This window comes from Styela clava, chromosome 9 (genome assembly GCF_964204865.1).
Source record: "Styela clava chromosome 9, kaStyClav1.hap1.2, whole genome shotgun sequence".
Classification (NCBI taxonomy): Eukaryota; Metazoa; Chordata; class Ascidiacea; order Stolidobranchia; family Styelidae; genus Styela; species Styela clava.
The window spans coordinates 8,518,620-8,535,431 of record NC_135258.1 but is presented as its reverse complement, the minus strand read 5'-3'; the positions used below and the strand labels follow the sequence as shown (position 1 = coordinate 8,535,431).

At 33.7% G+C, this 16,812-nt stretch overlaps 2 protein-coding genes and 1 long non-coding RNA gene across 3 annotated transcripts; 2 read left to right on the top strand and 1 right to left on the bottom strand.

The window, feature by feature from the left end:
- Positions 1-3,618: 3,618 nt before the first annotated feature.
- LOC120340214 (sulfotransferase 1B1-like) lies at positions 3,619-4,944 on the top strand. Its single transcript, XM_039408506.2, has 4 exons — positions 3,619-3,720; positions 3,929-4,224; positions 4,447-4,573; positions 4,799-4,944. Exons 1-4 carry the CDS (start codon positions 3,639-3,641, stop codon positions 4,942-4,944), a joined length of 651 nt encoding a protein of 216 aa, XP_039264440.2. The 5' UTR covers positions 3,619-3,638.
- Positions 4,945-5,042: 98 nt separating this feature from the next.
- On the top strand, positions 5,043-5,542 carry LOC144427189 (uncharacterized). Its single transcript, XR_013477808.1, has 2 exons — positions 5,043-5,171; positions 5,342-5,542. It is a non-coding gene; the product is annotated as an uncharacterized LOC144427189 (long non-coding RNA).
- Positions 5,543-10,244: 4,702 nt separating this feature from the next.
- Positions 10,245-12,050, bottom strand: LOC120339560 (sulfotransferase 1B1-like). The gene is made up of 6 exons (XM_039407717.2): positions 11,933-12,050; positions 11,434-11,729; positions 11,100-11,226; positions 10,778-10,890; positions 10,535-10,700; positions 10,245-10,378 (listed from the first exon to the last, which is right to left on the bottom strand). The coding sequence occupies exons 1-6, from the start codon at positions 12,012-12,014 to the stop codon at positions 10,245-10,247; spliced, it is 918 nt and encodes a 305-aa protein (XP_039263651.2). The 5' UTR covers positions 12,015-12,050.
- Between the last annotated feature and the right edge of the window lie 4,762 nt (positions 12,051-16,812).

Genomic DNA, 16,812 nt, shown 5'->3' with positions numbered 1-16,812 from the left:
TTGAGTGATGTCGAAAATGGAATAGAAATTGAAGTTTTGAATAAAAAATATGAAAACATATTTTGAATGACGTTAAAAAGGTGCATTAATTGAACGTCATATAAGTAGTTAAGAAAGAAAGACTGTTTGCAGTATTGTAGTTATCACACAAAGTAAAATAGCTCTACTTTAGCTGTTAGGCCATATTTTATCTTTTTTCACTATTACCAATGACTTCTTCTTGACGATAAAGCATCCTTTGGGTTAAGAAGTTGGTTTTGTGTAAATAAAAATGGTTTAATATCAATTAATACTAAACATAATACAAATATTTAAAAATTATAATATCCATTACTTGGGATATTCACCATCGCATTGTTTAACTTTCCACATGGCTAACGACTTTCGCTATGGAACCTATCTATACTGATAAAGAAATTTTTTAAATTTTTTGCTTAAACGTCACAAATGATGGCGTATGGTTAATTAATATCTTAAAAATTAGAAACCTGAGATAATGAGTTTGTAACATCAGTGGGACATTTTTATCTGTTATTTGCTTCAAGCATCAAGATGGGATCAATCAATCTAGACGCTGCATATTTGACAAGTTACAAATTCTTGTAAAAATATTTCCATTCAGCAAAATCTACGAATTTCGGCCACGCCATCGCGAAGTACCGGAAATTCGTCATATACCAAATCTTAAAATGTTTGTATCGTATAATAGAAGCTTTTTATCGCCATGTATACACAAAATAATGGGTTGACGTTGTCACGTACAGAAAATGTTCACTTAGCACAAATTCAAATATCAAATTTAGGTGACATGCTATGTTTTGGTAATTGGCGATCCGTGTGTAGCCAGGTGTCTATAAACAGGATACAAACCACTGAAACGATCTTATAATTCAAGACATTCTTTAACAAGAAGATATCGATCATGTTGCCCAGCTCGTGACCGTCATTTTGATGAATATATATATATATATATTATTTTTTGAGCGAGATAAATCGATTTGCTTGTTCTTTATAAACACAACTTCACTTTGAAAAATGTTATAATCCGTTATTTTATGATAATTGGCGATCCCTAACTAGACTAACGAAACGTCTGTAAGCAGGATGCAAGTGCCGCATACTAACCACTAAAATGATTTTGTCAAGTCATTCTTAAGTCGGGCTCGTGACCGCCATTTTGGTAATTGTGTATGATTTTCATTGTTATTATTGAGAAGAATAAAAAAAAATTTTTTTTCAAAACTCAACGTCACCGCAAAAAATATTTTTTACGTATTTGTCCAAAATACGTTTTCATCCAATATTCATATACAGAAAAATGCAGCATGAAAAGAATCAGATTCGGCACGGTTGGACTATTTATTACAATTATTTTTCAAAGAAATTTTAGTTACCGCTTGTCTGGAGCCATGAATCACAGTGACGAAATAAGACACACAGAATTCCAATTTTTTTTAGATTGACGTTTTTATAAATTTCCCCCCCATTTCATGACGTCACTATGCCAGTGCATTTTATAGTCCGACATTCACATGATGTCCCTGCGTTTTATTTATTCTTCATTTCACTTTCTAAACATTATCTTATTCTTTAAAGAACTGCAGGTCTTGTCACAAACAATAAGGGGTTTATATTGTTGCTCCTGAATGTGACTTTACTTTGTTTATTATTATTATTTATCAAATGATTGAAAAACAAAACCATACTTATTCAGAATCTCGGTAAAATTTCAACGAAAGAATCTACCAAAAGAAAATTGAAGAAATTTTATGAGCAAACCTGTCCTGATATATTTGCATCGATTTTTAGAACATGCAGAATAATATTATTCTCATTATATCCCGGCTTTTTCATTGTTTCAGCCACAAGTTACAAAATATTGCAGGTAATTCTACGGACGAAGTATTAGTGTTCAAATGCTTTCAGGTTATACCGATGGTGATAAGAGCGGAAAGGTGACATAATATTAGAAAAACGTAATTGTATTATTTATATTTGATAAAAATTGAAACAAAAAGATCAACGGGAAATATAGAAGTTCTGGGGAAAAGGTTTTCATCGTGTAATCAGTATTTCATATTCACCGTTTGACTCTTCCGGTAAGGCAACTTCCGGTAACGCAATGACGGGGATCTTTTCATTCAAATATTTTGATATAACACCCTACACTAGAATCACAAATTTAGGAATCCACGACTTTAGGAATCTAAAATTTTGACTTCAACTTCTGCATCAGCAAATTCCATTCCCAACAATCTAATCATAGATTACTAATATATCAACTTATGTAAATATAAATATCACGAAAGTGAGCAAAACCACGTCAGACAACGCGCTTACGTATAAAAATTTAGTTTACATAATAAACACAACTCCGCTATCGGCTTCAAATCTTCAAAATACGTTGCAGAAATTAGAAGTGAAAAACGTTTTGCAAAATCATGCAGAGTCAGGTAGAAATTATGATTGACTCGACGATAACAAAATACCTAGTCGACCATTTTGTTTCTAAGCGTATTCAACGAGTGGGTTTAGAACTGGATTCTAATCTTTTCGAACGCCAAACAAGTTTATCCGGATTGGTGTGTGTCACAAATAATTTTTAAAACTGCCAGTTTTTTAATGGACAAAAGAACATACCTGCGAACAATTTCGAACCATAAACTTAGTACATCCACCAACCGTAAAAAATTCACATCAGAGTTTTCAACGAAGAAGCTGGCTTTTAGTTTTTGTAAAAATAGAAAATTAACATCGTCCTATTTGCAATTGATGTATTCATATACTATTGCTTCTGTTTCAACGTGAATTCGCTCATCTTTGGCGATAGGGAGGCAGCCATGAAGCGATAAAGTCATTATACAGTTTGTTGTCGGCTGCAATTGAGTAGAAATAAGAGGTAAAGAAATATATTTCGCTTAGATTGAATGACTTATTATCTTCAATGATAAACCCTCTTCTGATGCAATATTACCAATTGATTCAGATTATGATTTCTCATAATTTTGACGTTGAAAACTCAAAACAACACGTAACTTCGTGATGTGAGACAGTATAGGTTGATATTGGATTTTAAATTAGACTTGAAATTTTTCTAAAATTCACGAACAAAATAAAAATGGAAATTATTTGTTAGAAAATTTTCTCCCGTTCAAGACATTTGTTTTCTGATCTTTTCATGAATGTTACAAGTATGACACGATCGTGCAAGTAAAATATTGCTCGGAGGCAAATATCTTACGCAATTGATAATTTGACATGTCATGGTATCGGTATTTATACCGGCGTAAACAATGAAAATGGCAGACAGATGATTTGGTCTTTGGTGCGTAGTTTCATCTTGAAAACCATAGAAACGTTTGCATTGAACTTCTTTCCCCATAAATGCAATGCTTGAAAATCTTACAAATGTAAAAGTTTGGTTCGAGGACAAATTTTGACTCAAAATCAGTCTTCATTTACGTTTTTATCCTAAAAAGCCTATAGCTATACCATTCAATCGAAATTTTTGAAAGTGAATTATCAAAAATATAATATTTCTGTAGTTGTATGTACCAAGGCTGAAATTATATTACAACTGTTGTTTTTCTTCAGATTTTTGAGTTGCTATTTAAATTTCACGACATAAACCACCTAAAATGGAAAACATTGTTAAAAACGACATGGACTTGCTGAGACCAAACGACGGAGACGTCTATCTTGTTGCTTATCCTAAAGCAGGTATGTTAATTTGCGCATTTCCCTTTTCTAAACATTGGAGCTACTCCATGGCTTGATCAAAAAAAGTAAAATATTAGATATCTGTCCAGCAATTGCCATTCAAATATGGAACCAGGCTTCGTGGAATATCTTCATACAGTGGTTGAATTATACTCAAACCGTATAATAAACTTTACAGCTTTTTACCCAGCGCTTGTATTTATTTCAGGTGTGACTTGGATGACTGAAATAGTGACAGCAATTTACCGAGAATACGCTCTCGAGAATCCCAACTGTGCTCCTGAATTTGACAACACTGTGAGAGCTCATGCTTTCTGTGAAGTCTGTCCAATGTCTCGACGCGTCTCAGGTGGCAAAAATAAAAAAGTGATTGGCTACGATGCCAATGGAAACGAAATATTTGAAAATGAAAATGAAAAGAGGCGACGTATTGTCAGTCTTCATTTTCCGGCCAAAAAAATGGAAAAAATGATGCCAGATGCTTTCAATAATGCTAACGTTAAGGTAGGTTGTTGATTGTTACTGAATACTGAAATGTTTCAGAATAGTGGCATTTGATAATTAATAGGTATGACAAAAAAAAATTCAGAAACGAAAAAAATTGATTTCGTTGCCGGAAATTCCTAAGAAATGAACAAAACAATTTGTGTATTTGGGCATGTTAGAGAAACACTTCTTTTTTTCAAAAATCGTTTTACCAATAATAGTTTTCTCATATTCAATCAGATGATATACATCGCTAGAAATCCGAAAGATATCGCCGTTTCTTATTATCACTTCCATTGTATGAATGATGCTTTACCAACACCCAACTCCTGGCAAGAATTTCTGGATGATTTTACAAATGGATCTGGTAAGTTATTCACCATGTAAAATTATTATAAATAGGCTTACAAAGATCTTTATCTGAGGAAAGCTATCTAAAAATGGAATACCGCGATAAAATGGACTGTTCAATCAAAATAATCACAACTGGACTCTGCAGCTTCGGCCATTCCTTTAATACGTAAATTTCGCAGAATCTTATTATTACTCAAACAGTGTTGACCATATATTGATTCAACTTTATATTTCACAGTGAGATGGGGATCCTGGTTCGATCACGTTCGTGGTTGGTGGAGAAAACACGAAGAAATGATTTCAGAAAATAAATCACAGTTACTTTGGCTAACGTTTGAATCTTTGAAGAAGGTAAATATTTGTTCAAAAATTAATAATCGTTGATTTATTTTTGAAAAGTCGAAAAAATTAGATTCACACGAACATAATTTTTTATTTTTTCCAGGATTTAAAAAGTGAAATGAAAAAAATTTGTAAACATCTCGGACTTGAGTTATCAGAGGAAGGATTGGATATGGCGGTTAAACGATGTACATTTGCATCTATGAAAGCAGATCCAAACAGAAATCACAGCAAAAACAAGATTTTCAAAGGAGATTTCTTGAGAAAAGGTTGGTTAAAACAGTATTGGTACGTTAGCTAAGTTCATTTCTGAAGGCGTAAAAAATAAATTAATTGTATGTTTCTTTCCATATTTGTGCTCGACCCACCATTGCACACACAGATCCTCTGTAATAAAATGACATTGCATTTCCATTGCTGATAACATTGTATTATTTAGGCAAAGTTGGTGATTGGAAAAGCAAGTTCACAGACGAACAAAACATGCAATTTAATTCAGCTTTGGTGGATCATTTGAAAGAGGATTTTTCAACATTAACCAGAAACTTTACTGTTGAGGAAAGAATTCAATAATTTCCAGGAATATTTGTTTTGTGAATGCAATTTTAAAAAGATTTACATTGTATTTTTACATGAATAATGTGTATATTATTTATTAGTTACAATACTGTGCTATTCACCTTGCTTTCATATTCATACTATGACGACGCAGATACATATGCCTGCTCATTTAGGATTTTACGCTGTTAAGCTTTAGTTTCTATATTCACAATTCTTATATTTGTTTGCAATAAATATTGATAAATATCTTATTATTTCGTATCGTTATACTAATTCGTTACAAACCTAATTTTTCAACGTTTTATAGAAAAATCGTTGGGTGCGCTGATGCATTGTTAGTCCTGAATATGTGGTCGTTTCCAGGAATTTATTTGAATTTGCAGATACAAACTTAGTGACGTGTAGTGTGTGACCTTGAGGCTTGAGCAGTCACGTTATAATTAAAAATTGCGTACCTTGTGGCGATTCCGTATTCCTTGGCGTAAGTTCAAATATGTTTCAGCTGTATCGTCTAAACCAGTGGTTCTCAACCTTTTTCTCGCGCGGCCCACTTGAGAACCAGTGGTCTAAACCAATCTGAATGAAATTTAGCAAATGATTACACTGTCACCTTAGTAATGTGCATTTCACGCATAGTCCGGATTTGTGTCTCGCAATGAAGCAAAAAAAGACACGGCGATCATGGGTGAATTTACAATCTAAATTTAGTCACCATTTGTTCCAATTTTTCGTTAACTGAGTCGAAAATTAGAGTTCCGAGAGTTATACCTCTCGCGGAAGAAAATACTTCTCCGAATCTATCTTTCACCTCGGTACTTCATAACCTGGAGAATCCGTAGGAATTTCAGTGAAAATGCTTATTAGCCACAGTAAAAGCGCTCCCTCTCGCGCAAGAATTCCGCAGGGTTCAAATGAACTGACACTTTCGGTAACCTCTGTGTCTGCTGCATGCTAATATTTTACTTACTTTATGCTTTTTAATTGACTGATTGTGATTTAAACTAAATTTTATATATCTCATGTTTGTCTTATCATTTATTGTCATTGGAAACACTGAGCCGAAAATTAAAGTTCCGAAAATACTCTCACTCGCGGAAGAAAAAAATCTTTCGAACGAGCTATCTTTGACCTCGGTACTCCATAACATGAGGAATCCGTCGGAATTTCAGTGAGAATGCTTATTCGCCACAGTAGAAAGCGCTACATGTCTCGCAAGAATGCCGAAGAGACGCGCAGCGTTAAAACGAACTGATAGTTTCGGTGGTTTCGGTAACCTCTGTGTTCCCTGCACACTGCGTTACAGTTCTGCAAATGTAGTAGCGGAATGTTGTAGTGGACTACACTTCACTACAGTATAGTGGAATCCGGCAATATTAGAAAGTTTCCTGTTTAAATCGCACGTTGATGAAAGTGAGGAGGATTGGATCAGGTTTGGATTTTTTATTTTGTCTTGACACGGGAGAATAAACTGTGTTCGTATTAGTAATATATACTACTGATTACGCTTCACCACGAACAATAAAATACGTATGGGATTGGGAGAAGCCTCGTCACTCGGGCCCCACCCCACAGCAATTTGTCAATTTCCGCTATTACCCGTTTGAAACCCTGAAATGGTGCGGGCCCCAAGCATTGGTGATTCTGGTGTGGACTATCTGACACTGAATTTTAAGTCACCCTGTCTCGTCTAGGAGGCTTTTACGCGTTTTAACTTGTTTTTTTCTTATGTAAAGTTATTTCGTATTTTATTCACATTAATATAATTTTCAGAATTTTACTAAAGTGCGCTCAAATCAAAATTCAATTGCGCATATTCATATTTGTTATTATTTTTTATTTCTCTCCAGGGTCGGCCAGTCGGTCTGGACTATACGTGAAAATCACGTTACCATGCAATTTACTTGCTATATATAACTGAATAGTTTCTAAAGCCAAAATTATGTCGCAACCGGGACCCCACGTAGCAATGAAAATTCAGAGCTCAAAACACGGTAATAACTTTAACCTGGCTTGTATTAAAACTATCGATTCCTAATAATTTCAGAAAAGGGTCTAAAACAGTGTTTCCCAACCCGAGTCCGCGGTCTCAAATGAGTCCGCGGAGCGTTTTAATAAGTCCGCAACGAGCCAGAAATTCACTGCGGGTCGCAAACGTTTTTGCGAAACTTAACCATCAGCCACGATTTACGTTAGAATTTACATAAAACATAAAAAGAAAGTTTATTCATATAACATTAATCGAGTCAATAATTTCTGGATACTGAATGAGTAGGGCTTGGCATATATTCAAATATTCAACTATTAGAATAGCAAGTTAATATTCGAGAATTTGGTAACAGGTGACGCGACAGGTCACTTGCGCATCGTTTAATCAAACGATTGGATTTAGTCGTTGTTGTTCGAGGAATAATTTTTAACATAATAATTAACCTAAATTTTCTAAATTGAAAAGCGGCAATACAAAATACTGAAAATAAAACTGAAAACACCCTAAGTTTTTTAAAAACGCTTTTTTAGACATGTTGCAAATGCAAAATTTGGGGAGCTACCGTAGTATTCGTATCAGGGCATTTCCCTCAGATTTCTTTGCTTTTCTGCTGGATCCGCAACCTACGGCCCGCGGAGCAATATAATCAGACCAGCGATGCTTCTCTGAATTATAGTAACAAAACAGCTGTTTTTACGATTATATTCTTTACGTGACAGAATTTATTTTGCGGCACGTTTAGACTAAATTATATCATAACCGATCAAGTATATAATTCACAATTACTCGTTGAATGAGCCTATAAATTAATTATAATTAGGCATTCAATGGCAACAAAACGCAGAAAAATTGAACGCTAAGTGCAATTGGTTCAATATTTAAATGGTCAGTCTTCGGGCGCTACTTAAAATTTAACTTCTGATCTGTATGAAAAAATGTGATTCATTGGCCATACGTCCGGCTTTTAACTTTCCAAAAATATGCGCGGCCAACCAATGACTTGCAACCTTTAATTTTGGCCTGCGAGCGACAAAATGTTGCCGACATCTGGCTTTGCTGTTGTACGAACAGCTCAGATTTGTCGAATTCACAAAAATACGAATCAAAACAAAATATAATCGGACACTTTACGACGCATTTTTGTGTCCACGGATTGTCATGATATTTTCGGGATAGTATTGCTTTTATTTCGTCAACACAACCGCAGATTGCAATGATCACAATTAAATTAATATTAAAGCAAGGAAATGAATATATTTTTTTTGATTTACCAATATACTAATTATATTTTTAATAAGTACTAAATCAAGTTGTACTCTCTAGAAATTTATAGCAGAAATTTAACTTCTGATCTGTGTGAAAAAATGTGATTCATTGGCCATACGCCCGGCTTTTAACTTTCTAAAAATATGCGCGGCCCACCAATGACTTGCAACCTTTAATTTTGGCCTGCGAGCGACAAAATGTTGCCGACTCCTGGCTTTACTGTTGTACGAACAGCTCATATTTGTCGAATTCACAAAAATATGAATCATAACAAAATATATTCGGGCACTTTACCACGCATTTTTGGGCCACGGATTGTCATAATATTTTCTGAATAGTATTGCTTTTATTTCGTCAACACAACCGCAGATTAAAATGACCACAATTAAATTAATATTAATACAAGACGATAAATATTTTTTTATTTCTATTTACTAATATACCAATTATATTTTTAATAAGTACTAAATCAAGTTGTACAACGGCGATAACAAATTCGCAAGATCGCAAATAATTTATATCAAAACTAAATATAACCGGGCAATATATTCTCACATTATTATGTTCGCAGATTGCCGTGGCATTTAAAAGAAGTAATGCTTTCATCTTGTCATAAGTCAACGCAACCGCGAGTGACCATGAACACAATTAAATTTAAAAAAGAACACATTTTAAATTATTGTCGTTGTCAAGGATTGAATATTGTGCGACAGAAAAGGCCATTTATACACTAAAGAAGTCGGCCCTTCTAACAAAGGCGTAGCATTTCCGAGTTTGAAATTCGGTAAAATTCTGTTGTGTTTGGTTTTATTCCTTCTTCACACAGAGTACGGTTGCAATAAACTCACGTTGAGTCCGCAGAGGTTTTCGCCAGTGAGAAAATAGTCCGCGACCAAAAAAAGGTTGGGAAACGCTGGTGTAAAACTTTATCTCGATGATCACAAAAATGCGATTTTCATAACAAGCGATAAGTCAAATTTCAATGTGTTGATTCAAATTATTCATGAAAACAACCATATCCGCTGGCTTCTTCCGCCATCAAGTCCATGCTTCCGAAAACAAATGACTGGCTAACTAAAACCATACCTGAATTGGACTGGTAACCGGACGAGAGACCGTGGTTCACCATACGATTAAGCCATATTATCGGCTTTCCTCTCTCCCCGGGATAAATATGTAAATCCTACCCATATTAAAAAAAAACAGCCTGTCTAACTATATATTACATAATGCATTGTAGGCTGAAATGGCAACAACTCAGTATAAAGATACGACAACATTATGATTTATCAACCTTTGATGCAGCCAATCACATGTATTTAGAAATATAGAAATGAAAGCTCGATAGCATAATATTCAAATTGAACAGGCACATATGTTCTGCGTCGTCAGTCGTACAAACATGAAAGCGAAATATACAACACAGCATTGTACCAAATAAATAACATATATATATATATGCATTATACGTGTATAAATTCAATGTAAATCTTTACAAAATGTTATTCACAAACAATATTCTTGCAAATTATTGAATTTTCTCTCCCCCAGTAAAGTTTCTGGTTAATGTTGAAAAATCTTCTTTCAAATGATCCACCACGGCTAAATTGAATTGCATGTTTTGTTCGTCTGTGAACTTGCTTTTCCAATCACCAACTTTGCCTGAATGATAAAATGTTATCAGCAATGAAAATGCAAAATTATTTTATCACAGAAGAATTGTGTGTATAATGGTGGGTCGAGCGCAACTATGGAAACATACCAATTAATTTATTTATTGCGCCTTCAAAATGAACAAAGAATACTGTTTTAACCAACCTTTTCTTAAGAAATCCCCTTGGAAAATCTTGTTTTTGCTGTGATTCCTGTTTGGATCTGCTTTCATAGATGCAAATGTACATCGTTTTACCGCCATTTTCAATCCTTCCTCTGATAACTCAAGTCCAAGATGTTCACAAATTTTTTTCATTTCACTTTTTAAATCCTGATAAAGATAAAACATCATGTTCATGTGAATTTATTTTTGCAACTTCTCGAATAAATGATTACACAAATATTTACCTTCTTCAAAGATTCAAACGTGAGCCAGAGTAACTGTGGTTTATTTTCTGAAATCATTTCTTCATGCTTTCTCCACCAACCACGAACGTGATCGAACCAGGATCCCCATCGCACTGTGAAATATGAAGTTAAATTATTATATGAATCCACCACTTCTTGGATAATAATAAGATTCTGCGAAATTTCGTATAAAATGAATGGCCAAGGCTGCAGAGTCCAGTTGTAATTATTTTTTAATTAATACGTGGTCGTCGTTGAAATAAATGATTTTTAAGATGGCATTCTCCGCGATTTTTGTAACCGTATTTATATTAACACTCACCAGATCCATTTGTAAAATCATCTAGAAATTCTTGCCAGGAATTGGGTGTTGGTAAAACATCATTCATACAATGGAAGTGGTAATAAGAAACGGCGATGTCTTTTGGATTTCTAGCGATGTATATCATCTGATTGAATACAAGAAAACAATGATGATAGAACGATATTTGAAAAAAGAACTATTTTTCTAACTTGCCTAAATACACAAATTGTTTCGTTCATTTCTTTGAAATATCTAATACCGAAATCAATTTTTCGTTTCTGAAATATTTTAATGATGGTCAAATACCAATATTTCGAAACATTTCAGTATTCAGTATCAATCAACAACCTACCTTAACGTTAGCATTATTGAAAGCATCTGGCATCATTTTTCCCATTCTTTCGGCCGGAAAATGGAGACTGACAATACGTCGCCTCTTTTCATATTCATTTTCAAATATTTCGTTTCCATTGGCATCGTAGCCAATAACTTTTTTATTTTTGTCACCTGAGACTCGTCGAGACATTGGACAGACTTCACAGAAAGCATGAGCTCTCACAGCGTTGTCAAATTCAGAAGCACAGTTGGGATTCTCGAGAGCGTATTCTCGGTAAATTGCTGTCACTATTTCAGTCATCCAAGTCACACCTGAAATAAATACAATCGCTTGGTTAAATAAAGTATATTATACTGATTGATTATTCAACCATTGCGTGAAGATATTTCATAAAGCCTGGTTCTATATTTGAATTGGAATTGCCGGATAGATCTCTAATCTTTTTACAACTTTTTCGTATCAAGACATGAAGTAGTTGTAGTGTTTAGAAACAGAAATACACTTATTAACATACCTGCTTTAGGATAAGCAACAAGATAAACGTCTCCGTCATTTGGTCTCAGCAAGTCCATGTCGTTTTTGACAATGTTTTCCATTTTAAGTGGTTTATGTGATAAAATGTAAATAGCAACCTGAATTTCTGTGTACAGAAATGATTGCAAAGTAAGTTTTAGTTTTGGAACAACTAAGCTTATTTCTTTAGCTTTTTATTATTTTTCTTTTTAACATCCATATTGTATATGTAGATAGATGGTGGTTCGCCTATAGCAACTAACCCCCAAATGTACCCCATTTCATGTTAAAAATATGAAAACAAAGTTAATTTTCCCCAAAATTCGAACAAAGACTTTCGTAGGAATCAAATTACACCAGGTTTAAGAACATAACAGGTTCCATCCAGTCATTATCAAATTAAAATCTATATTCTCAAGACCCAAGAATAATTATATCTAAGTTCCCATCCGTACGATGTACCTAATTACCCTTGTTGAGATAATAGGAATTTCTGTTTATAACGTGAATCACGAGCTCACGTTTACAGCATTTAATTGGATTTATGATCAACGTATAAATACGACTCCGATATCTTTCGATAGGGAGTAGAAGACGATGTAAACCATTCAAAGCTAGTAGGGATAAATGTTATGAGATTTTTGTGAACCAAAACGTGAATAGCAATGGATTATTTTGGTTTAAACCAAAACCATAATTTTACAATTGCCATATGTTCAAGCATTCACTTTTTAAAAAGGTTATTTCAAAATTTTCCATGCTTTCCAATGTTGTACCTACGTACCAAATCATCTGTCTGCCATCTTCGTTTTTCCCGCGGTATAAATACAGATACCATGACTCGTCAAATTGAAAATTGCGTAAGATATTTGCCTCCGAGCAATATTTCACTTGCACGATCGTAACATACTTGTAACATTCATGGAAAGATCAGAAAACAAATTTCATGAACGGGAGAAAATTTTCTAACAAGATTGTTTTTTTTTGTTCGTAAATAATAGAAAAATTTCAAGTTTAATGTAAAATCCAATATCACGTATCACATCACGAAGTTACGTGTTGTTTTGAGTTTTCAACGTCAAAATTACGAGAAATCATAATTTGGAATCAGTTAATTGATAATCGAGGTAATATTGCATCAGAAAAGCTTTATCATATCATTATTTCCTTGTTTGATGAAGCTACAAAGTCATTTGGTATACACTGTTTCCTACTCAGAGACCAAACTTTATATTAAATCCATACCTTCAGGTTAGCCCAAAATGAAAAACATGTATATTCAATCTGAAACATTTTATTCCAATGAACGAAAATGTATGAAAATATGATTTGCACATAAAGCGACAAATTTTCTCGAGTTTCCCAATTGTGCAAAACTAATCTGGCTCCCCTCAAAATTGGAGTGCAATCGTGTTAAAATGCCAACCCTGTAATTTATTTTTTACTGTTGAACATAGGACGATTACGTCGGAACACTGTACGCTCAAATTCTTTTGTCAATAAAAAATTGCAATTTCATAGAGTAAACTTGATGTGCAAGTGCAACCGTAATAAAATACTTAACAAAGGCTCTTTTTGGTATCGAATTTAACTATAATGTTCAACTCGATCATTGAGCATGCTAAGAAACAAAATGGCAACTAATGATTTTGTTGTCGTCGAGTGAATCGGAATTTCGACTGACTCTGCATGATTTTGCAAAACGTTTTTCACTTTTGATCTATTTGTCAATTTTGATGACGTGTATTCAGGATTAGATGGGCAATTAGATAAAGTTGTGTCGATTAAATAACAAATCCTTTTTGAAGCGTTTTTCTATGATGTGGTTTTACTTATTTCCGTACTAAATATAAGTTATCATTACTTTACTTGGAAAAGTCAAAATATTTGGAACGGAAAATTGCACATGATAACGCTATGTCCGTTTTTATTTACTTCCCATAAATTTGTTATGTTTAAATTTACTTAAATTACATTTTGGTGTAACAATGGAATGTATTTTATTTGTTCCCAAGTATAGTGAACAGGTTAATATAACTGTGATTGGCAAATTGTAGAAGTGTTTTGAGATTATTCTCCGCAAGTTGAAAACTTGTGTTTTCTGGTTTGTAAGCGAGTGTGTGGAAGAGTAAATGTTGATGTAAATCGATTTTGTTTTCTTATTTCTTTTTTTATGAGTAAAGAAGCACATTTCACAATCATACACAAAATAATTTGCTGGCAAGTTTTAAATTAATTATAGGTTTTGTTTGCTTTCCTGACGTCTTTAATAATCATGCTTTTATCCTTGTTTTTATTATTCATGTATCGCCTCCATCCTGATTACGGAATGAAAATGAACTACTTTACTAACTATAATCATATATCACATCGCATTTTCAAAAATTCCAGTTTGGATATTTCATGACAGTTAAAGTAATATGGAGTTTTCATTATTCTTTTGTTGAAATGTTATTGAGGTATTGAAAAAATATAGTTTGGTTTTTCAATCAATCAATTGGCTAATAGACATGAGTAAGTTGCATTAATGAAAAAACACTCAAACCCTGCTTTTGTTTGTGACAATATCATAGGCAGACTTGCCATAAAGTCGCGCACCAAGGTAAATATTATATATATTTCCAAAGATATAAAACCCTTGGAACCATTCGATCTAAGTAATGAAGTAATTTGAGAACAAGTGAGTATTGAGGAGATAGAAAAATGAAATAATGTTAAAATATATGAACACCAATGACGTGCATCGGTAGTGCTACTAAGGCAACAAGTTTTCTGAAAATTCCGACGGGGACGCCAAGCGTAACGCAGTAAAACGTGTTCTCTTTACTTAAAGTGAGACAGCAAATTTATGGGCCCCTTGGGAGCTGGAGGAAAGTTAGAAAACACCCTTTCAGCAACTTAAGCCATCTTCAATTGATGAACATTTGAAGTCGATTGGTCCAACAGTTGCAGGAAAAAGCTACCTTTTGCCAACAACGAGCACAAGAATAAAAACAACAACAATCGATTCATATGAACACATTGAATCGATTGAACACATTTCGTGTTCAATAAAGAGTGAACTAAATTCTGCATGATTTAGTGCTCTACTCTACACAAATTAAGTATCTACAATAAAATTAGCAAAATATAAAACCATTTTTTGTTTGAATAAATTCAAGTTTACATAATTTCAAAATTAAATTTTTTTCCCCCAGTGATAGCTAGGGCTGGGCATTTCGAATCGAATCGAATAGTGAATTATTCGAATAGGTTCAGAGCTTAATTTCGAATCGCCGCCATCTTGTTTTTTTCTTTCCGCCAATGGTCGAGGTGAATTCTCAAATTTTTTTTAATTGAAGCCGTATATTTTCAACGCGATTCTAACATATGACTATACTCTGTAGTGAGTTATTGATAAAACGTGTTTGTTATTAGGTGTGAACGCTCAGTAATCTATCTGAGTGACGTATTCTATTTCTTCAGTAATTCATTTGTTAAGAAGACCAATTACTATAAAAAAAAGTTGCTTACAATTATATATTTCCAAGTATTCGAGATTCGATTCGAAAAAATTATTCGATTCGATTCTGAAATCTCAAGATATTCGAAAATGCCCAGCCCTAGTGATAGCAATAAAAATCGAATTATCAAAATGGCGGACGAAAACCCGGCGGCATGATTGACATCTTAGCTTGTTAGGAATGACTTGACATGATTGTACTCGTGGTTAGTATGCGCATTTGCATCCTGTTTAAAGACATTTAGTTAGTCTAGTTAAGGATCGACAATTACCAAAAAATAACAGATCATGACAATTTTTGAAGTTAGCTCAGTAATAAAAATAAAATATATTTACCAAAATGACAGTCACGAGCTGGGCGGGATCGATATCTTCTTGTTAGGAATGTGTTGAATTATAAGATCGTTTCAGTGGTTTGCATCCTGTTTATAGACACCTGGCTACACACGGATCGCCAATTATCAATACATAACAAGTCATAACACTCTGATTTTTTAATTTGTGCTAATTGAACATTTTCTGTACGTGACGACGTCAGTTTATCACTTTGTGTATCCATGAGATTTAACTGGCGATAAAAAGATTGTACAATATGATATGAGCATAGATTTAAGATAGAATATGACTCAATTCCGTTATTCTGATATGAATACCATCCTCTGAATGACCATCCTCTCTTGGTGAGTATGACTAGTTACCTTTTATTTTATTTTTGCCTCAAAAAATGGCGAAATACATCTAGACAAATACTAATCGCAACGGCGTGGCTGAACTTCGATGTTTTTGCTGAATGGTGATATTTTAACAGGCGGTTGTAACTACCCCGTTTTCTCGTAAATAATACAGTGTCTTATTTCAATTTTCTTTCAAAATATAGCATCAGGGCTTATTTGGGGGGGGGGGAGTGTCAAAAACAAAATATTCGAGATTTTCAAATATACAAAATATGAAAACCGACTTTGCTTATAAGAACCATTTACTTATAAATAACGTGTTTTTAATCCAAATAACTGCTATACAGATAATTAATCTTTTGAACGAGTATGAAAGATTTCTTGCTATCGACTAGGTCAAAAAAAAAATTATTCCATCGACTAGGTCTTATTTCAGGGGAGGGCTATATTAAAATCATTTTTAAAATTCATGCTAGGTCTGATTTTTTCGGGGAAACACGGTAGTCACATCATATGTTGCGTCTATGCTGATTGATCTCTGATTGATGATTGAAGCAAATAACCGATAAAATGTCTTCATGTTACAAACACACCTGTATCGCACAGGGGAATTTTTTGAAACTTCCTACATTTTTACAGGTGTCACAACAGGTGTTTAATTAAAAAATAAATTAAGTAACTTCACGCATTAAGTATTCTTTAAAT